Source organism: Lytechinus pictus, chromosome 18 (assembly GCF_037042905.1).
Source record: "Lytechinus pictus isolate F3 Inbred chromosome 18, Lp3.0, whole genome shotgun sequence".
Taxonomy (NCBI): domain Eukaryota; kingdom Metazoa; phylum Echinodermata; class Echinoidea; order Temnopleuroida; family Toxopneustidae; genus Lytechinus; species Lytechinus pictus.
The window spans coordinates 2,822,334-2,848,423 of NC_087262.1; the positions used below are offsets into that span (position 1 = coordinate 2,822,334).

A 26,090-nucleotide genomic window follows, 5' to 3' on the forward strand; every position below is an offset into this window, starting at 1 on the left:
TTCAAAAGAAACCACCGGCTATATTATAAGTTAGGCATAATGGAGCGCAATTCTGGCACTTATTCTGAAAGTTAAGTAAACAAAATTGCAAAATAAAAATCACCGGGCATTATGGATCACTTGTTGAGCACTTACCACATGAACGGGCTATCATGGGTTCGATACCCGGTATACAAACCTCATTTTAAATGGGACATTCCGCTATCTAGCACAGGACTAAGTATAACCATGGATTATGATGACGTAAAATTTTAGAAGAAATAATATAAAAAATGAATAAAAAAGGCGAAACAAATTCAAAAAGTGAATTGGAAAATTATTCTTAAAGTTAAAAGAAAACAAAAGAATGATAGAATCAAGAAATTCAAGAAAACAAAGTAGATCATGAAATAAATGGTATAAGTAATGAAAATGAAAAAAAATGAGAGAATTAGATAAATCGTTTCGAATAAAAATGAAATCAGAGACGCAGATATATAGAAAAATTAAAAATAGTATGGAAGAATTCAAAATGAAGAAGCATTCATGAAGGAGATAAAAACATGCCGACGGTCAAATAAACTGACCAGTTTTGAAAATGACAAGAAAACATTTTCATTTCTTTACCTTCACCATTTGACTCTTTACTGTCCTCAAAAGCTACATCTTACAGATATGACCGCAGTATTATTCCTTAATATGATAACTGATTATTTCGTTCACTTTAAAGATAAATGATAATATAGCTCTCTGGTTCAGCGGGACCGTCTGGCGGTATATTCACTTTGTATTGTTTGTTTTGTAGAGAAAATAGCATCGGTCATCGTTATCATGGCCTATATTTGGTCATCTTTATGCATTTTCCAATTCCATTTTGATTAAGTATTAATATCCGCCGAACGAAGAGAAGATATCTTTGTTCCAAGATCGTCTAAAAAAAAGGTTATTCTTGACCGCTGTATTCATTAAGCCGAGAGTCCTTACATACAAAGCCCAATTGGAACTGTCTATTTTCATTAACTAGGATATTTTGAATCTCATAAGTGGACACGAAGGGGCCCAGAGGGGGTTGCAATATTTGCTTTGGGCCTATTATTATTTTTTGCAGATTTTTAGATATGTGATCCAAATTCTTCTTGCAAAGACGAGAAAAATCATTCTGATAACTATTATCATGCATGTTCTATAATGAAATGAATATAAAAATACATTGCATTTAAAGAACTCACATCCAGGTATAATATGCCGCATTTATTTTGGAATATGTAAATTTTTACATATGATATCTTGATTGCAAAATATTTTGTTTAAAGTATAACTGCACTCAAGATATAATTCATTAAGTTCGGACAGAGTTCACTCAATATTTTTGCTGTGTTTGTTATTGTCAAGGCTCCTGTCTAGAATTTCAACGCGAATGGCGCTAAAGCACTTTACTTTCTCGGGGGAATTTATCGCAATATGAACTTGAGAAAGAAAAGAAAAGAAGAAGAACGTGTTGAATCGAATTTATTTGAATTATGGCCAATGAACGTGACTCACGGGCACTGGCGGATCCAAGGGGGGGGGGGGCACAGCGGGCACGTGCCCCCAATTAAGAAGCAAAATTAAAATTTGTAATGTAAAAATGCCATAAAACAGAAGTGTGCCCCCTTTTTGAAAGTGAAGATCTTTTTTTTCGGGGATCGACGCAATATCTTTATTTTTTTGGTTAAAAACCTTATTTTTTTCCTCTTTCTTTCTTTTTTTTCTTTTCCTCGGAAAAATGTGCCCCCCCCCTTTTGGAAAATCCTGGATCCGCCCCTGCTCACGAGGAATTGGGGTTCCCAGCCCAGAAAGTTGACTCCTACCATACCGGAAGTAAGGAACCTTTTACACTAACAAACAAAATGCTATAAACCATATTATTTTTCAACATGCCTTTTTGTTTTACGTCAGTTTTACAATTTCGCCAGACGGATAAATGTAGAAAATCACTAACTGCATGCCCTGGGGTTTAGGCCTGTAATGAAAGTTTTGAAACGGTTATATCCCGCCACAAGATTTTTGCTTGCAGGGAATTATGGCCTCCTTCTGTTAACAAAGCTTTCATGATAAATGAGTTTGTATGGATTATATTGCAAATTGATAGGCCTATATCTGGTGAAAATGGAAGCCATGTTTATTTGAATTGAATATTTTTCACTTGGTCTCAGTGGCGAACCGTGACCCGAAGGAGACAAATGATTGGAGGGGCACTGTATTCTTTGTGAACAATGCTGTGCCCCTCCAATGCTTTGTCTCCTCCGGGTCACGGTCCGCCACTGCAAGTTGGTCTACAAGTAGTTGTTCTATTTTCCTACCATAGATTGTGAGTTTAACCCATCTGCCGTTTATGTTCTAATCATTTTTATTTGTCACTATAATTGTGCTTCTGTCATTTAGTTTATGGTGCCCCAGATCAGGGTATAATTTCTACTTTACCTTTACCTTTACCCGAGATTCTGGAAAATCGCCTCACATTGTCAAACAAACAAATTCAGGTTCTTTTTATAAACAGTTCATTATCATAAAAATTAAATGGTATCAATTACATGTAAAATAGGCGACTTGTAACTTAATAAATTATAGTAGACGAACTTGAAGACAGAAGAATGCGAGGTGTGGCCACTGAGATAATTGGGCGTGACCCTTATAGAGATATATTTTTTTTGGGTGTGACACGGTGACGTTGTGACACGCCCCCCAATTAAAGTAAACAAACGTGACACGTGATACGGCGCGTGAATTCCGTGCTTCCGTTGGCTATACCGGTAGCTCTATGGTATAGCTATCCAGGCGCCAAGCGATAAAAAAGTAGCTCGCGAAGACGAAAAAGAAAAACCCCAGATATTAGCATGACCGGGGAGTGAAGCTGTTAGTTGAAGTGATTCACCGTTCACGTAAGTCGTTGGAATAACTGTAACCGTTCTTGAACTCGTAATTACAGCCAAATTATCAAATTGTGCAACTTTTTTTTTCATTTTCATGAATGATGACTTAGCTGACACGAATGTGAGGATATGGGACTGTGATAATCTCCCTTGGCCACAATTAGCCACCGGCCACCACAGGCACAGGCCAGGCAGTGCAGGCCCAGGATCTCCCCAGGCCAGCCAAGGCCCAGGCCTATACTAATACTAACCTCGCAATACGTGTGAGTGGCCCAGGCCAAGACCTCAGGTTGAGTGGTATTCCGAAAATTGTCTTTAGTTTTTCACGTAACTATTCTTGTAACTCAGCAAGAGAACAGCTCGCCAAACTGATCTCAAAATTATAAGGTAGGGTCTGTTCTGATTTCTGAAAATTCTCTTCTTGACATGCTTGATCTCACTCTCACTTCTCAGCTCAATTTTAGGTTAAGTAACCAGGACTGAAGGACGCCCTCCTATTTATCTCTGACACGCACAATTTTTATTTCATCATCAACAAATCGTGAAAGTTCTTATATGCGCATACTGGGTCAACCATTAGAAGTGTCTCTTCTTAAAAAATCACCTCAAAAAGATCTTTAATTGCTGAAAAGTCTGTCAATCTGTCTCTGACTCTAATATCTTTGGAATGAATGTCTCCTTTTGTAAAACAAGATGTTCTTAAGGGATCGTGCTTGAAATTATTATTGTTGGCCAAGAAATGTTGCATGCAACATGAAATTATATTAGTCCTCTACCTCTTGTAAATTTTTATTATATTTTCCAAAGAAAATAACGTGAATAAAAGGTGGAAGAATTTTCAGAATACATTATTGATACGTTGTCTTGCGGACAGAGAAATCTATGCGTTGTTTTTTAGCTTGTACGCATATTTTAGCTCTGACATTATGTAAGCTCATTGAAAAATACAAGAAAAGTTAAAGTAAGTTACTTACCATACTAAAATTGTAGCCTGTACATGTATGCCTATTGTTTGTTGTTGAGATGCTGCACATAATAGGAGAGTAAAAATATTTTGCTAGGATGGGGTTATTCTCCAAAGGCAACATGCATTCTTGAACTTATATCAATCGCTCACGCTCAGACTGAGCAAGAATTGATAATGCCAAGTGACTGGAAAACCGTCTTCTATCAGCAGGTCTATGGTTAAATTAAACTTGTAAACATAGGATAATAATCAATCCGTATGTTTTGACTATATACAGTTGAGGCCAAAAGTTTGCATACACCCATGGAATTCAGTGAAATTTGTTTGCTTGCCAAACACAGTAAAATTTACTATATCTTCAGAAATATTAAAACTACATGTACCATGACAAATTTGTTATCAGATGAAAGAGCGTATTAAGCTCTTTTACATGATTGGGATGCCGTTGGGATTAAGTATATTTCAGGTGGAATTTTCTTTGAAGAAAAAATGCAATATTCGTGCCAAATGTATTCTATTGTTATTATATTTTCAAACATCGTTTCGTAGAAATAATATAAATGTCAAATCTATGATTTATATACATTTTCTATCATGATATGTCACCACTGAACGAAAAAGTGCAATCTGAAATGTTTGTGTTGAAAAGTAACCAGCACAAATATTAAATGTTTTTGTCAAATTTTTATTTTTAATTTGTCTAAAATATGAAGATTTTGGGGGAAAAAATGACACCTAAATATTTTTCAGCTCCTGATGACAAAAGCAATGTGATGAAGGGGCATGGAATACTCATTTGTTTGATATCAAATTCGTCATGATAGCACAAATATTTTATAAAATACAGAAAATTTTATGATGTTTGGCAAGTGTCAACTTTTCTTTGAATTTTCTGGGTGTATGTAAAGTTCTGGCCTCAACTGTACATGTAATTATTGAAACCTGACTTTCCTTTGCAAAATACTAGCCAAAAAGGTTTCTGTAATGAACCAGGAGAAAAAGATGGGTTCAATGACATCTTTGCTTTTATCGTGGAAAACAATTGTGCAATTGTCAAGCCGTTTGACAAATCAGGCAATTAAAATCTATGTGTTGATTTTCATGCCATTAAAATAATTCTGTCAAACTCAAAATCAAATGAGGAATTAAAAATACAATGAAAACCCGAAGTCTGTTATCCTGTCATATATTTGATTGATATGATCCGGATTGCCAAATTATAACTAATTTATTTTCTTTTCTTGTTTTATTCATGTAGGTGGAACAAAGAACTTCTAGACTTGGACCTAACCAGTAACACTGACCTCATAACTCTGGTGAAGACTTTAAAAAGGATGGCATCTTCCTGTGAATTACAAGCAATTTGGCATTGTATCTTTGTTGTCCTCTTTGCACTGATAATTGCTCCTGAGTTTGTTTCCTCAAAGACATCATATCATTCATCATCCAGCACTGCATCTCCAGCTAGGAGGGAGAGGACTCTCAGAGCGGCAGCAAAAGTTATCGACTTGATGAAATCAAACAGACCACAAGATGGTAACCGTGTACATCTCAGCAAAGCAGAAGTAGATGCTATACGACAGAGGATAAGATCATCTGACGTTTTGGACGACTTGCAAAAGCTAAGCAAGTCATGGCGTCTGAAGTCTGGGATACGAGCAACCCAGGCGCCAGATTGGCCATGGCCAGTAGACCCTGATGTCTACTACAACATGGTGAGTATTGTATCCTCCTGCTGAAGATGGAAACACATGTTTCTTTTAAAAAGAGTCAAAGTATCATTGTAAAAAAAAAATCCTCAAGACAAGAGGAGATTACCAACTCTCCCTAATAGACAGTAACTATTTATAAAGGTAGTAGTTTGAGGTTTGAGTTGACCCTGATGCAAATTTGGTTGTTGATAAAAGCATAATAACGAAAGAAACATTGGTAAAGATTTGGCGAAAATCCATCAAACGTAACATTTATTTTAATTTTGGTTTTGTGATGTCACATGTGATCGCCTCCACCAGTTGTGATAAAGTAACTCCATAATTTACAATTTTCTAGGGAAATTGAAGAAATACTTGTGCATTTATTATATCATCAGACACAATATTTTATTCCCGCTTCAACAAGAAAAATATTTTCAGTTAAATGTGATCCATTCAAAAAAATGGAAGCTTATAGAATTTATTACATGACATACGAGGCGGTTGCCTGCAAATGAAATCACAAATTCAAATCTTTAAAAATTGACAAGTTCTTAAATATTCTTTGATTGATTTTCATCAAATCTTCACCAATATTTCCCTTTATTCTGCTTTTATTAAAACGCTTTTACCCTGGTGAATTACCACTTTGAAGCTTTCCTAAGTTTTAGTAAAATTGTATGTACCGTAATTGATTTTTAATGAAAATATTAATTTAGCTTTTGTTCAGATCTAGTATTCACTCTGTGTTAGTAATGGGATTATTTTTAACCTAAATACCTGGCACTTAGATACTTAACTTGATATATTTTATCAGAATTTAAAAAGTTTTAAAAAGTTTTGGAGACTTCCTCAAAGAAAAGAAAACAATATTGTTGGAGACATGGGTGACCTTTGTAAACTTTCAATAGAGGAATAGTAGATTTTACTAAGATCATGTATGCCTGCATTTAGATCACATCTTTCACTCAACTTACTGTATGTTGTATACAAATATATATAGGCTCTATATGATGATTTTATCTGAAAATTCAATTTCAGTTTATAATTTGCTCATAATGTCTTTAAAATACATGACATACCTGTAAAAAGAGTCTAATTTTCACCTCAAACAACAACAACAACAATGTTTAAATTTCGGGTAAGTATAAGAAGGCTATCAAGAAAGGAACATGCATTGTAATAGAGTACCGAAGCAATGACGTCAGTTGCCATGGTGTCATGGCGGTCTCGTTGTAAACAAATGAACCCGGAGCATGTTTCTCATGCTGCTAATGAAATGATGGTAAGTTTTGCAAATGCAAATGTGTAGAGACGATCGTCAGCTGCGACTCTGTTTAGAACCAGCCGGTTCGTTGTCATGACAGTGATGTCACACTTCGGTACTCTATTAGCTGACACCACATCATAATATACAAATTTCATGATAATAATAACAACAAATAAATCACTAAACTACAACATACATTGTAAAGGGGGGAGGGGGTGTGACCATAATGCCTTCACTCAAGTTGATGAATAACTGTTTAAATTGAATTTCATAGATTTTGACTTAAAAATTATAATATTTACTGAATCTGATACTTGATATTTATAGAAATCCCCCAAAATAGAAAGTCAAATAAAGAGTAATTGATCATAAGATTTTAATACCAGCATCATCATCACTGATTTCATTTAATTTTTTATCACCATCCTTATCATCATCATCATTATTGCCATCATCATCATCATTATTGCCATCATCATCATCATCATCATCATCACCATCATCATCACCATCATCATCACCATCATCACCATCATCATCATCATCAATATCGTCATAGTCATCATCTTCATCATCATCAATATCATCATCGTCATAGTCATCATCATCATCATCACCATCATCATCACCATCATCACCATCATCATCATCATCATCATCAATACCATCATCGTCATAGTCATAATCTTTATCGCCATCATCATCATGATAAAGAGTAATTGATCATAAGATTTTAATACCAACATCATCATCACTGATTTCATTTAATTTTTTATCACCACCTTTATCATCATCATCATCATCATCATTGCCATCATCATCATCACCATCATCATCACCATCACCATCATCTCACCATCATCACCATCATCATCATCACCATCACCGCCATCATCATCATCATCATCATCATCATCGTCATCATCATCATCGTCACCATCATCACCATCATCACCATCATCATCATCATCATCATCATCATCATCATCATCGTCATAGTCATCATCTTTATCGCCATCATCATCATGATAAAGAGTAATTGATCATAAGATTTTAATACCAACATCATCATCACTGATTTCATTTAATTTTTTATCACCACCTTTATCATCATCATCATCATCATCATTGCCATCATCATCATCACCATCATCATCACCATCACCATCATCTCACCATCATCACCATCATCATCATCACCATCACTGCCATCATCATCATCATCATCATCATCATCATCATCATCATTGTCATCATCATCATCATCACCGTCATCATCATCATCATTGTAAACATCGTCATCATCATAATCATCATTTTCATTGCCATCATCATCATGATTTAGCATGATATGTGTTCTAGTTTTGATATTCAGGTCCTTGTAATATGATATGAAATATAATAATATATCATATCAAATTCTAAATGTAAGTCTGTGGAGACTCATTGATAAAATGTTGAAATTTTTATAATACACATCCTGGTATACTAAGCAGAAGTGCAAATAATTTTAGATGTGACTAAGTAAGAAGTTGATAGGAATTGAATCTTGCTGTCTCATGTTTTTTTTTTTCTTACAATTGCATTTACACCCACACATACATGAACTTATAAACAGAGTATGAAATAAGGAAACTCCCTCACGTCCCATTCATTACTCTATGTTTCTTGTTATTTTTTGTCTAAATTGTACAACTGTCATTGTTGTTTTATTTTATTGCATTAATTCACAATGTATTGTATCAATATTTTTTTAATAGATGCGAAATAAATGAATTTGAATTTAAAAAGATAAAATAATTTTCTTGCAGAAGGGATTTATACTGCAGTCCAAGAAATCTGTTTGAAAGTGACCTCTAAAGCAAAACCATTTAATAGTCTGTTTATGATAACAAACAATACTCAAGTAATTGCATCCTTCCTCCTTTACTGAAATACAAACTGAAATCACATGACTGAAATTGAGATAAATTCTATATTTTTTTAAAGTGGGTCGCATGATTCTTAAAAATCCTTTATCGTCTAGAGTCTTTTGGTTTGGCCATGGACCTACTACTCTGACTGCACACAGGTGGTTCAAGTCCGACCTGGGCTGACCTTATTCTAGTGAGACTGAGAAAGGTACAAAGCTTTTGGATGATGGCTCAAACAATTCCAAAGGTCATGGCTATTGTTGAAATACAATTAAAGGGGTACTCCGGGCTGAATGTCTTCATATCCACATAAATAGAGTAAAATTCACTGAGCGAAATGCTGAAAATTTCATCAAAATCTGATGACAAATAACAAAGTTATTGAACTTTAGAATTTATCAATATTTTGTGAAAACGGTAATATATGCACGTCGCCATGAATATTCATTAGGTGGCTGGTGATGTCACATCCCCACTTTCATTTTTCTTACGGTATGTTAATACTAGTACATGAAATCATTTTTTTTCAAGTGTCAATGATATGTGTCCCTTATGATAAAATAAGTTGCAGCAATTAATACCTAATGCATCAAATTAGTTGTCCATCCAACTCTTTTAGTTCTTGAGGGAACAAATTTGAATAAACATAATTTCATATAATAAAATACAAAAATAAGTGGGGATATGACATCACTATTTGCTCATTGAATATTCATGAAGACATGCACATAACTGTTCACCGAAATAGTGCAAATCTTTAAAATATCATGACTTTTTTTATTCCTTGTCTGATTTTGATAAAATTTTCAGTGTTTTGTTTCTCTGATTTTTCTGTATCTGTTCAAATCATAATATTTTCAGCCCAGACTACCCCTTTAAGAAGTTTTTGAGGAGCGAAAATCTTGGTAATGTGTAAGGCTTGTATTGGATAGATTTCATCCAACCACTACATGTATAATGAGTTACATGTAGGCCAATGGGAAAGGGAAAATAGTTTCTCTTTCCTTTTCAAGCTCATTTCATCAAGATATCTATCACTATTAGCATGATCTTCAAGGTCATTTTGACCTTGTATATACATTTAGTTTGGACTTTGCTTAAAGCTATTTTTCAGCATAGTTTAATATCTAAAGAATGTCATCTTCATACTTGAATGGAATAAAAACATAAAATGCATTAAAATAAAATCTGAAAATATAGTACATGTAATATCCATTTGGGAAATAATTTTTTAACTGTGAAAATATTAGCCAATATTGGGAAGCATTCCATATCAAATTCCTGTTCTTGTAGAGATTATAGTTTAGAAGACCAAAATGCATGTAATATTTGCAAACTTAATTATCGGTGGGTTTAATTTGAAATAGTAAAAATCTTAGCCAATGATTCAAAACAATATATCAAACGATGATCGATTTAGATTTCTAGAGCTCCATTTTGGAAAGTATTCTCTAGATCTGTTTCTTAATGTTGTTGATTTTGTGGTTTTTGTCTCGCCTGCATAGCAGAGCGAGACTATAGGCGCCGCTTTTCCGACGGCGGCGGCGGCGTCAACATCAAATCTTAACCTAAGGTTAAGTTTTTGAAATGACATCATAACTTAGAAAGTATATAGACCTAGTTGATGAAACTTGGACATAAGGTTAATCAAGTATTACTGAACATCCTGCCTGAGTTTCAGGTCACATGACCAAGGTCAAAGGTCATTTAGGGTCAATGAACTTAGACCATGTTGGGAAAATTATTTTCAAAATCTTAACCGAAGGTTAAGTTTTTGAAATGACATCATAACTTAGAAAGTATATGGACCTAGTTCATGAAACTTGGGCATAAGGTTAATCAAGTATTAGTGAACATCCTGCTCGAGTTTCAGGTCACGTGACCAAGGTCAAAGGTCATTTAGGGTCAATGAACTTTGGTCAGGTTGGGGGTATTTGTTGAATTACTATCATAACTTTGAAAATTTATGGATCTAGTCCATGAAACTTGAACATAAGGTTAATCAAGTATTAGTGAACATCCTGCCCGAGTTTCAGGTCACATGACCAAGGTCAAAGGTCATTTAGGGTCAATGAACTTTGGCCAAGTTGGGGGTATTTGTTGAATTACCATCATAACTCTGAAAGTTTATGGATCTAGTTCATAAAACTTGGACATAAGAGTAATCAAGTATCACTGAACATCCTGTACGAGTTTCAGGTCACATGACCATGGTCAAAGGTCATTAAAGGTCAATTAACTTTGGCCGTGTTGGGGGTATTTGTTGAATTACCATCCTAACTCTGAAAGTTTATGGATCTAGTTCATAAAACTTGGGATATAAGAGTAACCAAGCATCACTGAACATCCCCTGTGAGTTTCAGGTCACAAAACCAAGTCAAAGGTCAGTTAAGGTCAATAAACTTAGGCCATGTTGGGGTTATTGTTGAAGTGCCATCATAACTTTGAAAGTTTATGGATAGAGTGAATGAAATGTGGACATGGGTGTAGTTGACAGTCTTAAGTCTCCGTTCAAATGTAATTTATGGTCAATGAACGTGGTATTATGTCATTATATGAATGATGTTTTTGTGAATGATTATTTTATAGTAGTTTTCAAAGTTAGCACTGCTGCTTTATTAAATTGCGTGATGCAGGCGAGACTGCCAGAGGCGTTCCACTTGTTAGTATAAAGTATCAAGCTGTCTGAAATGATACACATCTTGCTCAGATTTTCAAAAATATTATATGCTCACAATGCAATTTGCACAGTTTGATGGATTCCCCGCTTTTACAATGCCATTCGTCAAAACAAAAGTAACACTGACTAGGCGCTTGAGCATTTGCTTGTTTAGCCCCCCAACCTCTGGAATAGCTTACCCCTGGAGTTCAGGAAAGCACTATCTGTAAACAACTTTATATCAAAACTATAAACACATATATTGAATTCATAACAAGCATTTTAGGAGTCTTATATAGTGCAGTAGAATATACTTTAGTGAATAGTTCTATGCTCTGTATAGATATGTTGTGTTGGCTCAGTTGGTAGAGCATCCGTCTCACAACCTGGAGGTCGGGAGTTGAAACCCTGGCTGTGTCAGACCAAAAGAGGTTAAGATGGGAGTTGCTGCTACCCTGTTTGGCGTTCAATGATTAAAGGGATAGAGCCTCGTCGATCTGGCACTGCACAGTTGCTGCTGGGCCCACAATCAATTGGACAAAACAAATTTTCACAGTATTTCATTTATGATGTCTATTTCGAACAATAAAATATGGATTTTTTCACATGGTATAGATTTATTAAAAATCTATACCAGCGGGTATTATTAGTATTATTATTAATGCTCCCTCATGTTCTTATCTTCAAGTCAGATAGGCAACAAGAAATATGTATACACATACTTATCTCCTATTCTCTGGGTAATGTTGCAAATGTAGAAATACTGTTTAATTTTCTTTTTAATGAAAGTGGTAACAATGTCATTAAATTGATACATAAAGTTAAACAACAAGAGGATTGATATTTAGTACGGTAATGGAGGTTCATGGGCTGACCACTTGTGAGTTTTGAACCCCAAATCCTCAAGTTTATTGGTCAATCAAATCAAATACTGGTGAATCTACCCAAGTAGAATCTCTAGGGGCCTCAGAAATCAGTTTGATCCAGGCAAAGAAGATGTCAATAATAACTTCTTGTCCTAGTTTGAAAAATAGCTTCCATTTAGCTCATTATCGAACTTCTAGGTTGTTGACTTGACTGCATTCATTTGATCTTTTCATTTCAGAGTGGTTTGATCTGGAGTAAAGGTTACCCAGTTGAAGAGTATACCGTTCAAACTGAAGATGGCTATCTCCTAGGATTGTTCCGTATCCCGCATGGTAGACAAAACAACTCCAAAAACACAGGTAAACATCAGAGTCATGCGTGAAGGTTGATCTATATAATATTTTTAAAACACCGTTCTCTCTCATTATACTTTCTAAAACTAGTTTAGTGAAGGAAACCAGTTTGGAAGACCGCTTTGCTAGAGTTCTCACTTGATCACCCGAAAGTTGTTTTCAAAACCACCTCACGTAAATCGGTCTTGCTGCTACAAGAGCGCTCTCAGTGGGGTGAAATTTGAAATTGCACATTCTACACGCAGTGTGTAGAGTAGCACGCTCAAAATGTGCGAAGATCGCTTCCGGAAGAGCGGTTGTGTCCTCATGTACATGTACGCTAAAACCGATTTAACGAGGCAAAGCGATCTTGAAAACTGTATTGCGAGGTGGTTTTCCGAACCAGTTTGGAAGATCGCTTCGAGCGTTCTCATTTTACCAGAACTAAAGATAGGCATTAAGAAAAAGAGAAAAGAAAGTACCATACATAACAAAAGAAGGCAGGCATGGTGAGGAAGGAAGAATGCTATCAAATAAAGCACATGTGATACAAGATGACACCAAGTAAGCTATAGAGGGCAACCTTCATCAATGACATTTGTGATCAGCCTTACTTTCAGGTTGGAAAGTATTTACAATGGCTCATTAAAGGTCAAGTCCACCTTAGAAAAATGTTGACTTTGATAAATAGAGAAAAATCAGACAAGCATTATGCTGAAAATTATAAAATCGGATGTAAAATAAAAAAGTTATGACATTTTAAAGTTTTGCTTATTTTTCACAAAATAGTTATATGCACAATTCAGTCACATGCAAATAAGAGAATCGAGGATGTCCCTCACTCACTATTTCTTTTGTTTTTTATTGTTTGAATGATACATTATTTCAATTTTTACAAATTTGACAATAAGGACAAACTTGACTGACCTATAAAATGTTAAACAATGGTAATTCCACATGTTCAGGGAGAAATAAAACTTTGTTTTACAGGACAATGGGGAGAAAATTAGAATATTTCATATAATAAAATACAAAAGAAATAGTGAGTGATGTCATCAGCTCCCTCATTTGTATTCCGACCGGGATGTGCATAGAACTGTTTTGTGAAATTAAGCGAAACTTAAAAATGTCATAACTTATTTTAGATCCGATTTTGATGAAATTTTCAGCATTAGGCTTGTTCAATTTTTCTCTTTTTATTTAAATCAACTTTTTGTTGGGATGGACTTGTCCTTTATTAACTGGGAAGACTGATAAGAATTGTAGTTAGGAATCACATCTAATGAAAAGCAAGTCAGAGACAAGGGAAAATAAGACTTTCTGCTTAACAGCTGTTTTGCCTCCTGTGGTTTATTTCCAATTATATTTTGTATCAAATCCATTTTCAATTTACATGTATAAGGGCATTTTGGCAAATTATGGGGAATTTTCTGACATTTTGAGGGCAAATGGCCTTTAATTGAACCCACCAATTTTTCATTATTAAAGAACAGACTTAATATTGTATAACTGGATACATGTACAATGTGTGATTTGTGAGTTAGTGTGGTAACTTTCATGGAATTAGAGAGAAAGAAAACTGAAAATTTGATCATATTCAATGAAATTTGATATAAAACAATTATGGAATAAAAATGTTTTGCTTTATTTGTTCATTGGTTATCATTTTCCAGGATTAGATTAATCCAAGTCAACCAGTTTCCATTAATTAGGCCATGCCTTTGATTTAATTTTTCTCTTGTGCAATATTATTATATTTAAAAACCAGAAAATCACCTTGTTGTAGAATTATAATTTAAGGCTTGATTTCCAAAAAAAAAAGATAATTTCTCTGTTATGTTGTTTTTCTTCCAGGTAACAAACCAGTTGTCTTCCTACAGCATGGCCTATTGGCTGCTTCTACCAACTGGGTTGAGAATTCAGCCAATCAGAGCCTTGGTTTCATCTTAGCTGATGCAGGTTATGATGTTTGGATGGGTAACATGAGGGGAAACACCTATTCTAAACGGCATGCGTGGTTGGATCCAGATCAATTACAGTTCTGGGAGTTCAGGTACGTGAAAAACTCACCCTTCGGACACATTTGAAAATTTATACTTTGGTAAATGGTAAATGTGGTGATTTCTTACCTGGTTGCTAATACCTTGGTGACATTTGCTCTACGGTGGCCATACGGCAAGTCGAAAACAGCCGTTTTATTCATTTTTATTCAAACCACCTATATGTACATGTAGCTGGTACAAAAAATGTTAAAAAGGCTGTTTTCGACTCGCCGTAGAGCAAATGTAACCGAGGTATTAGAAAGCATGAATGCTTGTAAGCAAACAACCAGAGGACTGACTGCTTAAGGTCCTGTCTGAGAGATCTGGTAATGAGGATGAATGCCTTACCAAAGGGCACTTGCGCACCAAGTGGGAATCGAACCTCGGTCACTGGACTCAGAAACCTTCGCTGTACCGACCGAGCTATCGCGCCTCCTGCTTGGACATTCTATGGCAGAAAATATATTAATTCTGTTACTCACAATTCATGAAAAGGCCAGCATATACCTTTGCAACAGGTCTTTTCCTTTTTTTCTGAAAATATAAATGAAAAGAATATTTTTATTTTATGTTTAAATTAACTTTTAGGATACCAATACCATAATTGCAAGCCTTTATTTTGGAGTTTAGGCCAAATTCGTTTCTATTTGTTGCCCATCGTGCACTGCAATCGCTGTGATGTCATTGCGATTAGATATTGAATTTACTTTACTAAAATGAGTACTATTGTCATGGATCCATGTCAAGAGATTTGATACAAATGTTACCACAAGGTTTTATTCCAAAAGATATAAAGGTACATACAGGTGTACAGGACAGAGTAATGGTTCATGTTTGAGCCACGCCCCCTACTGTACAGACCATGCATAAATTTGCTAACATAACAAAAAATATTGAATAATTGACTCCCATCATGATTTTCAGGAACAAATTTAAAAGTCCCTTCATTTTCCTGCATTTTCGTTTCTGGCAATTTTTTCTCTCCAAATTTTCGAACTTCTCAGAAATTCCTTGAGACCTGTATATACAACCTTTGAACTTCATTATTCACCAAGTACTTCACTAGGATTACGAAACTGATCTGATCCAAATCACATTATTAACAGCTCAACACCCATGTGAGTTCACCCCAGGACTAGAATTATTTGAATTTTAGTGCTATGCTGATCAACTAACACCAACACTAAAAGGTCATCACTGAACTTAAACTCACCTTTTGTCTTTTTTCCCCTCAGCTGGGACGATATGGCTCAATATGACATTCCTGCCATGCTGAACTTTGCCCTCAAGAGGTCGGGTCAAGCTTCGTTGGACTACGTGGGTCACTCACAGGGAACCCTCGTGGCTTTCACAGGATTCACCCTTGACCTTGACCTAGCTAAGAAGGTCAAACATTTCTTTGCGCTGGGACCTGTTTACACTGTAGGGGACATCGAGTACGTCTTGAAGGATATTGTCACCTCCGAAGTTGTGCAACTATTTGCCGTAAGTGTGAATGTGGTTTCGAAAACAGGAATGTGATCCAGTCATCCAGCTGAAGTGATTCGCGTGTGTATACGTGCTGCCCCAAACCTCGACTCTTAAGAGCCAATTTAAAATCTTTTACAGTTTTTAAGATATAGCATATTTGCATTGGGTCATTTCAGAGGTGACATTTCTATATTTCTATTAATACAGGCGTTATAAATGTTTGTTGATGCCTCCACCCTGTCCACCCACTTCACTTTAGGTGGTTGCTGGAAGCATTATGTTATCTGTCCATCTGTCTTGTTTTTGTTCTAACTATAACTTGTGAAGTGTTGCATGAATCTGCTTCAAACTTGGGTCATATATGTATATATCTGATTAAAGTTTGATGTTATACTGAAAGGTCAAGGGTCACAGAAATAATTACTGGTACATTACATGTATGTACATGGCAATTCTTTATTCATGTATTAACTAAAGAACCATGTTTTTGTTGTTTGAGCTATCATTTCTTACGTTCTGGACCCCTAGGCAGAACAGAGTGGTAATAATTCCCACTCTGAGTGGGCAATCCAGCCATTCATATGTAGGCCTATTCATTTTATTTTGTAATTATATCTGATGTATTTTGTTTGTATTTTGCATGTTTTTTTCTGAATGGAAAATAAAGACAATACAATACAAAAATCATTGAGGGATTAACTTCAATCTTCAATGATTTCTATGATGGTCTAATGTTAGGTCACATGGTCAAAGGTCATTTGGTCACAGACTGAAGTTATACCTATAAAAATATTGGCTGGTTCGTGCTATGAATTTACAATCGTTTGACATATCATGTTCAAATTTTGCAAAAGTAAGCATATGGGAGCGGAGATGATCTGATTAGAGGTTAGAGACATAAAGTCAGAGGTCATCCTTTATATGGCTTATTCTTGTGATAAAGAAAGAACCATTCGATGGATCAATTTTAAACTAAGCAGATACACTTAACTACTTCTCAGTTCTTGTCTCACCCACCAGAGGTCAAGTCGAGACTAAGGGTTCCAAATATCGTCTGTCTGTCACACACATTATGACTAATAACTCCGCAACCGTAAGTCACTTTTCAACCAAACTTGGATGGTAGGTGAACTTAGGGGCCTGCATGTAATACTGCAGATGGAGGTCACATGGTAAGGTAAAAGGTCATTTTCAGGTCAATGTTAAAGTTTACGTGCAAGACTCTCTTATGACACATAACTCCACAACCGTAAGTCACTTTTCAACCAAACTTGGATGGTAGATGTAGTTAGGAATGGATGGTAGACTGCAGTTGGAGGTCACATGGTAAGGTCAAAGGTCATTTGCAGGTCAATGTTAAAGTTTACGTGCAAGACTCTCTTATGACACATAACTCCGCAATGAACTTTTGATACAATTCTGTTTCGTGCCCTCGCATATCACGATATTTCTGGTTACTTTCACAAGTGGGCGAGATCGACACAACATCGCTTATGCCTTGTTTGTTTTTATACTGAATGGGGAAGGAAACAGTTTTCAAGGATTTTGTTTACTTTTTCTATAGGATACACTCTCTTTAGCTGGTATCGATGACTTCCTACCTAACAATTTCCTTACCAATACGCTTGGAGCTCAGACATTATGTGCCTTGCCTGAAACGCAGTTTATATGTGAAAACATCTTGATGCTTCTCGGAGGTTTTAGTGAGCATCACCTGAATGCATCCAGAGTGCAGGTTTACGTTTCTAATGAACCAGCTGGAACGTCACTTCAAAACATGGAGCATTTCCTTCAGGTTTGTAAAACCATGGCAATTAGAAATAGAATAGGATAATAGAAGAACAAGATGGACATTATTATAATGATGTGGTAATGATAATTAGTACTGTAATATCACAGATATTTCAGCACTTAAAAACCCTTGATTAAAGGAATATAAAAATACATATTGCTCCTATGTTTCATGTTTGTCATGATCGTTGTATATTATACTTGTATGTTACTTTAAAAACAGCCTCTTTGCCTGTGACTATGGCTTCCATAAATTTGCAATTTGCAAATTATGGCCATTCTTATAAACCAATTGAATTCATTTTCTCCGTTCGCTATTATTAGGCATGTAATTGTGATATTTTTTTTAGGCAAGGACACTTTCTTTAGGGCACATTTCCATATTATAGCACAAATGGGACAAATAAAAAAGGGTACAACGTATCTTAAAGGTCATTATGGGCATCAAGGTCATTCAACAGGATATTCATGGCCATGGCATTCTATGGCTTTTGATTAATTTACGCCCTGACTATTTTTATCTGCTTTGTCTCTTGTTTTAGATGGTGATATCTGGAAAGTGTCAGATGTATGACTTTGGAGTAATAGGAAACTTAGATGAATATAATCAGGTATTTATACATGTAGTTACAAAGAATATTATTAATCAGTAAGAAGTCTGCTAGTGGGACGAGTGACCTTGGATTCAAATAGAAACTGAAGCAATTGAATTAAGGGCTGTGCTATTATTTCAACTGAACACATAATGATTAGCTCAATATGTTTAAAAAATAACGGTATCATTAAATATCATCCATGTTGCTGAAGAGGACAATGATTTGCATGGACTAAGTGGTGTTTAATTATTGTTTTAGTGGCCGAAACATGGAGTAGTGTGTGCGCGGCACTTTGTAACCGAAAGGAAAAGGCGCTATATCAAATGACCTTTTGATTTGATTGGAATATGTTTGCAGTAAAGCCAGCTTAAAAGGTACTAAGGGGCTTTTAGGCCTTAACCCTAAATAGACTGGGCTATTTCGACGCCTAAGAAGACGGGGGGGGGGGGGGGGCTGATTCATCCCCCCTTATGATTTCGGCCGTCAATCGCGCGATAGCGACGAAAATTGGCATGCGCGTTACCCATGGCATTATCTACAAAACTATAATATCAAATTCTGCGAAAAATCTCATTGCTCATTATGCTAATTTATGCGTAAAATCATAAGTTCGCTCTAATTAATAAAATAATGCCCCTAAAATGCTAATTTTTGTTTCACATACTCTAGATAGGCATCTGATCAAATCTATTTTTTGAGTTTTTAGTAATTTTCGGTCTGCATGCACTTACGAAATGTTGTGTGATTTCCGAATCACGTACCAGGGGTCACAATTTTGGTCTCAAAAGTTGCGCGAGACTTAAAAGTAAAAAGTCAGCAAGCGACGCGGTCAAAAAATTTCGAGCGGCGGATTTATCATGAAAAATGTCGAGGGGGGGGGGGGCTGAATCAGCCCCCCCCAGTTAAAAGATTGGTTTATAACTACACGATCACTTCGGAATCCAACAATGATTCGCTGGATAATTACTGAAAAACCAATTGGTTTTGTATTTCACAACTACTTAATAATCATCAATACCACATCAATTCATGTATGCGTCTATTTCTGTAGAAGTTAACTTGCTGCAGCATACTACCTGTTGTCAACCTGAAGTTATTGCAAGTTTTTTTAATTTATTTATTTATTTATTCCACTTTTAAAACAAATAATATTATATACATAACAAATGTATTCGTAAACATAGTGTATCAATGATCAAATAAACTATCTAACATAAGTATTTAACACAAGGTACACTACAAATGTAAAAAAAAAGGTGAGATTTGCGATGTTTTGTGATGATTTTTTGAGGAGAAATGTCCCAATAAAAGTCATTATTTCAGTCCAAGTTGAAATGCTAGTCATATTAAGTTGGCATCAGGAAACAGATATCTCCGACCAAAGTTTGAACAAATATCCAACTTAGAGCATTATTCTTTGCTCTTCACAGTTTGGTCCTCCTGCTAAATTTCTATTAATTGAAATGCATGATTCATTTCGCAATGCACATATAAGCTTTGGAATTTAGTCACCTGTGGATTTCTCAGTATGTTCAAGATCTCTATTACCAGTGATAATGATATGTAGAATAAGTAAAAGAAACTTAACGATCTTATTTCCATAACACCACCAAAAGCAGTAGCCATCAAACCGCCTTGTGAAAATTTTAATAAATATCTCAGAAAATATGTTAGGTGTGAGAGTAAATACTGAGTTTTGCTGGGTTTTTTACTGTGTAATCTAGCAATGAATGATTTGAGTTTGTGATGGTATTGACGATGCAGTCATCCCGGGTATTTGCAATAACATGCAAAAGCACTTTGTGCAAACGCCTTGTGTGTTTGTACATTGCAAAATTCGGTAAGTCTTGAATGCGCTGCATCGCCATAACACACTTACAAATGTGCATTATTTGTTTAATAATATTTATCTCCATCTCTCTCTATCTGTCTTGCTGACTTGCTTTCCTTCCCCGACTCCCTCTTTTGCTTTTTCTTTCTTTCTTTCTTTCTCTTTCTCTCTCACTCTGTTCCCTCCCACTCTCTCTTGTTCTTTTTATTCTCCCTCTTGGTTTCTTCTTTCTCACTCTCATTGCGTTCCTTTCTCCCCCTTTCACCATCCTTGTTTTCCCCTCTCTCTCTCTCACACACATTCTGTTCCCCGCCCACTCTCTCTAACTCTTGATTCTCACTCTCTCATTTTGTTCCTTTCTACCCCTATGTTTTCCTCTCTCTCACAGACCACACCCCCAGAGTACTATGTTGGGAACCTTACCGTGCCTGTCGCCCTCTTCTGGGGAGAGAACGACTTCCTTGCTGATCCGCAGGATGTTGAGAAGCTTATACCTCGGATACCTCATCTCATTTATAACAAGAAAATACCAAACTTTGAGCATCTAGACTTCATCTGGGCTGTGGATGCTAATAAAATTGTGTATGATGATATACTATCTATTATGAATGGGAAAATACCTCCTCATTAGGCCATGTAAGACAGATATCATATATCAAGGGTAAATTCACATGTTTGCTTTTTTTCAATGAGGGGATTTTTAGATGTTATTTTCCCCCTTTTTTGGAGGGGGAGAAGAGATGGGCCGAGGGTTTCAGCTATATATTTACTTAGACTTTGTTTTCCCCCCTTTTTTTAAGAAGAGAAATGGTGGGCCAATGGTTTCAGCTACATTTACTTATTAGACTTTCTTTTCCTCCTTTTCTGAAGGAGGGGAAGGGATGGGTCAAGGGTTTTGGCTACATTTACTTAGACTTTGTTTTCCCCCTTTATTGAAGGGGAGAAGGGATGAATCAAGGGTTTGGGCTACATATCAATAAGGATCTGGTGGGTGATTCATAAAGCTGGCTGTAAAGTTATGCGTTACTCCATGCACACCTGGGTCCCGTCTTACAAAGAGTTTTGATTGATCCGATCAATCACAACTATGGACGGCCAACAATGTCACCATCTAACATGCATGCATGTTTGTTCAAAATATTTTCCAGATACGATGTATATTCATACATTCATCATTCTCTTGAAGATTCATTGTGTTTTTCTTTGTTTACAAAGGACATTGAATAAATTTCCTGTAGAAAAAATTATGACAATGATGGATTTCTATATAGTTGGGGTTGATCGAATCAATCGTAACTCTTTGTAAGACGGGGCCCTGGAACTTGGTCCTAGGTGCTAGGTCTGCTACATATAGATTTATCATTTAGCTCAAGCAAGGGTCGCAGGTCACATGTAAGGTCATTCCTAACTTAGAACAGCTTTATGAGACACCCTCAATGATTATGAATTAATACATTTTGTGTCAAATGATATGAAGAAGTATAAATTTGTGTGAATAATAGCAAGTTTGTGCTTCCAAAATGCTGCTATTCCAACGGTTTTAATCATTCATTCTATTATTAAAGAAAATAATAGATTAAATGAATTTTAGTAATATAGATTTTGACAATCGAGGTTGAATAAATATATAATAATGCAGTGATGCATTTCAAATTGCAAAAAAAAAATTCCTGCACAAATGCCAAGGGTGTCTTGTCTTGGGGTAAGTTAATACTAAACTCAAATTCAATGGCCTAATGTGCAATCATTGTTTTTCTATATTGTATGTAATTGTGATTTGTGGTGTGCATGCATGTTTGATGTATCTGTGTACCGGTAATGGTACCACCAATTTTTTATGCTTTAATTTCTCAGGTTTTTTTTTCTCTTGTGATTTAATGTCTTCCAAAGGTATGCTTTTTTTTGTTTGCTTGTTCAAGTTCTGTAATATATTATGAATAACATGACAAGAACAGTGCTTCCCCTAAATTTATTTTCAGATCCTAAGCTTTAAGTTTATAACAGTCTCTCTCTGTACTGTACTCATCCTCCCTGTTTCCACAATTTGGTTCATCATAAACATCTAGTGAATTTTTACTTTTTCTCTCTTGAATAATATACCTTTATTTTGTATCTGTAAGGTTCATTTGAATTAGGAATTTAGAACAAGATTATGTCTGAGAATGGTTAAACTCACTCAGATTATAAAACCAAAAATACCAAGGAACTTCTTAAAAGTGTAAATTCTTGGTTGTAAGGTATATATATATATATCCATATAATATGTAGGTTACAAATTTCAAACAGCATGCATTGAAAAATACATATTATACTCTTAAAGGAACAGAGTCAATGCTGGAATTAAAGGCAACATTTCGCTCATGATAATAGGTCATAAGGAATTATATTCTTGAAAATACCTCTTTCACAATATTGGACAACTATCAGACAAGATTGAATTTTGTCATCGCCTTTTCTTCCATATATCAGGGAAATCAATCTATTGATTATAATTGATTGTTTGCGTGTACTATGTCATATTACTGTGACAAGTCATGTGAACTAATTTTTTTTTTTGTATATTCGTATTGAAATTTTTATTATAGGCCAAGTCCACTCCACAGGAAGTTGAGTGGACTTGGACAGGAACATAAGATAAGCATTATACTGGAATTTTCAGCAAATTTGAATGTAAAATAAGCATTTTAAAGTTTCACTTGATTTCGGGAAATGGTTACCTGCACAGCAGATCGGAGGCAGTATGCAAAGAAAAGGGAAGCAGTGACGCCACACACCCTTTATTTCTTTGTACTCTACTCTTTAAAAAAAATCTTTAAATTTTTCCTCCTACATGGATAATGAAAGCAAGGCTTGTTTTCAGCCTGCATACTTTGAAAAAATACTTATTGTCACTCAATTATTATGATTGATTGATTGATTGAATTTATTTTTTCTTCATTTCAAACAAATTGACAAAGTAAGTAGGAACAAAAGAGAATATGAATAACAGAAATGAAAAAAAAAGGGAACTCACTGGAAAGCTTAGCTTGTTTATGTGAGTCCCCTGAAATAAATAACTGATTAAAATTTATCAAATACAAATAGAAATTAACAATGTTCAATAGAATATTTGAAGAATACTAATGGGGTCAAGCTTCGTATGTTTATGCACTATACAAAAAATTAATACAATCAAGACAATATATTCATACCCATGGTATACAAAAATATATATATATACAAGATAACGATTAGTCAGATATTGTATATAAGATAAATTTAACAAGACAAGAGGGAATATTAACAGGAAAAAAAACAAAAAAATCAAAGACAGTGTACAGAGGAGGACAAGACAGGACAAAGCAGGACAGAGAAACAAAACAAAAACACTACAGATAACAAGCCAAAAGACCAGAACAGACAAAACAAACAAGAAATCAAGATTCCCTTCTTTATTATAAAATCTTCATAATGTGAGATATTTCATACATTTAAACACAAAAGAAATAATGAGAGAGTGACATCATCAACTCTCATCTGTATATTACCTGTGTTCTGAGATCAAGCAAAACTTTAAAGAAGTTATGATTTTTGCAGGTTACATCTAATTTTGAAGAAATTTTCAAATGTTGTGTATATTGGATTTTTTCTTTTTTTAAATTCAAATTAACTCAGTGCTTGAGTGGACCTGATCTTTAAACCGATTTATTAGCAGTGTTATCAAGTTGTAATCCGATTCTGCACATGTAATTACATGATCTTTCAAATGGTGACATGACATTTGCTCCTGCGACAATTGCTCTGGCTTTATTTCATCTAAGATATATTATAGGGTGAGGGTTTGGGTTGAAATATGGTTTTATTTTAGATTTAGGGTTAGGTTTAGGATAGTTTTATATTTTTAAATCCAGGGTTGAAGTGTGCAGTTCCATGAGTGAGGAATTCACAGCGAAGCAATTGTCGCCGGAGCAAATGTCATGGAACAGTTTCAAATAGCAGCTCTTCTGGGAACATGGGGAGGTTGGTGCTTCTAATGCTTAGAAAGAAAATCACTGCGTTATATGAAACAATCATATGCAAAAACTACCAAGAATGAAATTGAATATGCAAGTATATACTGAACATGAAGAACAGCACAACAATTATCTGCCAGTGAACCTGCCAAAAAAATTGAAAACATACCTTTGTTCTTTTAAAGTAATTGATAAGCTGCCATAATTACTTATAATTATTTGTATGGACACGTACTTGGCATGAAGTCATGGAAATTTAATTGTTAAAATCATACAAAAAGTAAATTTCTCATGATCGTGATGGTTCATGAATCAAATGCAACTCGCATCTAAGGGGCTGGATCACCCGGGAGATATAATTTAAAGATCTAGAGGAATAAAGATTCAGTATATGATAACAATTACTTAATTTTCATTCAGTAATCCAACACATGTGCTAACTAATTTCAGTATTTCATGTGCACTGAGTACTTAAAAAGACTTTCATTGTGTAGATTTAATAAGTTTAACCACTATTATCTCAGAGAGTGACTCTATAAAATGAATACATGTGCAGGGTGCTACATAACTTTTGAGAAGCGCTTGCCCGGTCGGGCAAGTAAATCCTTAAATAGTTGGAATATACTTGCCCAAAAATCTATTTCACTTGCCCAAAAAAATCCTTGAAAAAAAAAGTTTTACCTCTTCAAAAGAAAGTTTTGTGGTTTTATAAACCATTGACCTTTTTCTTTTGACATGAACTGATCTATTGCATTTCTTTTTCCAAAGTGATTTTATCCTGCCTGCCATGACCAAAATTAGGGTCAATATCATATCGACCCTAATTATGGTCATTCTACTGTGAGAACTTTGCTTTCTACTGTGTGAATTTTGCTTGCCCAAGTCGGGCAAGTAGTTTTGGTCTTTACTTCAAAACACTTGCCCGACTCTAACTTTTACTTGCCCCGGGCAATCGGGCAAGTGCTTATGTAGCACCCTGATGTGCATCTGCCCCCCCCCCCCATGTGCGGGACAATCCTGAAGTAATTCATCATGATTTGTCTCTGATTTCTAGTTCATACACAAAGATGCAAATTATAACAATTTGTCATGACTTGAGTAGTTCTTGAAATGAGGTCAAAATCAAAAAGATTATGATGGTCTGTTGTATGAGAATTTCTTTTTTTAGTTTTCAATTGGAGTTGACTAAAAGATTTAATCAGTAATCGTTATGTTGCAGATCTTGAATACGTATTTTATATCATTATGGCATTTGTAATGTATGCCTCATTTAGACTTATTCCATTGCATCTCAAATTTGTTTATGTGTCATCTGAATTTCTTAAATTCAGGATCATTTTTCAACAATCATCCAAAATATAAATTTTCTCTTTCTTGAAAAATTATGTGAGCTAAATGGAAATACCATACAAGTATTATAACCTTCTGCAGATACACCATAACCAACTTTAAGTGCAATTGTACTTTCAATTAATCAGGAAACCAGACTTGCAAAGCAGCATTATGACCAAAGTGATTATTGAAAACCTGTTGTGAAATAAGGTCTTAGTTCCATATAAATGTGGTAAATGTTGATATTAAAATATTTCAACTATTTGGATGAATTATGTGAGAAATGAAATACATTTTTATTCTTACAAAATTTCTTTGTTTCTGTGTGCTTCTTTTTATCTTTGCTCTTCACTTTAAATTTATGAATGGCTGAAATTAGATTTTAAAAGTCTGATGCAGTTTGCACGAAACTTAACCTTCGATGTTAACGTCCATGAAAGCCTTAG

At 35.0% G+C, this 26,090-nt stretch overlaps 1 protein-coding gene across 2 annotated transcripts; it reads left to right on the plus strand.

The window, feature by feature from the left end:
• The first annotated feature begins 2,779 nt into the window (after window positions 1-2,779).
• LOC129281256 (gastric triacylglycerol lipase-like) lies at window positions 2,780-25,954 on the plus strand. Of its 2 annotated transcripts, XR_010296476.1 has the most exons (10): window positions 2,782-2,900; window positions 5,117-5,573; window positions 12,497-12,617; window positions 14,445-14,643; window positions 15,868-16,117; window positions 17,667-17,897; window positions 18,436-18,504; window positions 20,709-21,212; window positions 21,279-22,086; window positions 25,587-25,954. XR_010296476.1 is itself a non-coding variant. In XM_054917197.2 (8 exons), exons 2-8 carry the CDS (start codon window positions 5,193-5,195, stop codon window positions 20,949-20,951), a joined length of 1,494 nt encoding a protein of 497 aa, XP_054773172.2. In that variant the 5' UTR covers window positions 2,780-2,900; window positions 5,117-5,192; the 3' UTR covers window positions 20,952-22,865. The 2 variants fall into 2 exon arrangements, 1 of the variants encoding a protein (XP_054773172.2); XM_054917197.2 differs by lacking the exon at window positions 25,587-25,954 and having other exon boundaries at window positions 2,780-2,900; window positions 20,709-22,865.
• The last annotated feature ends 136 nt before the right edge of the window (window positions 25,955-26,090 follow it).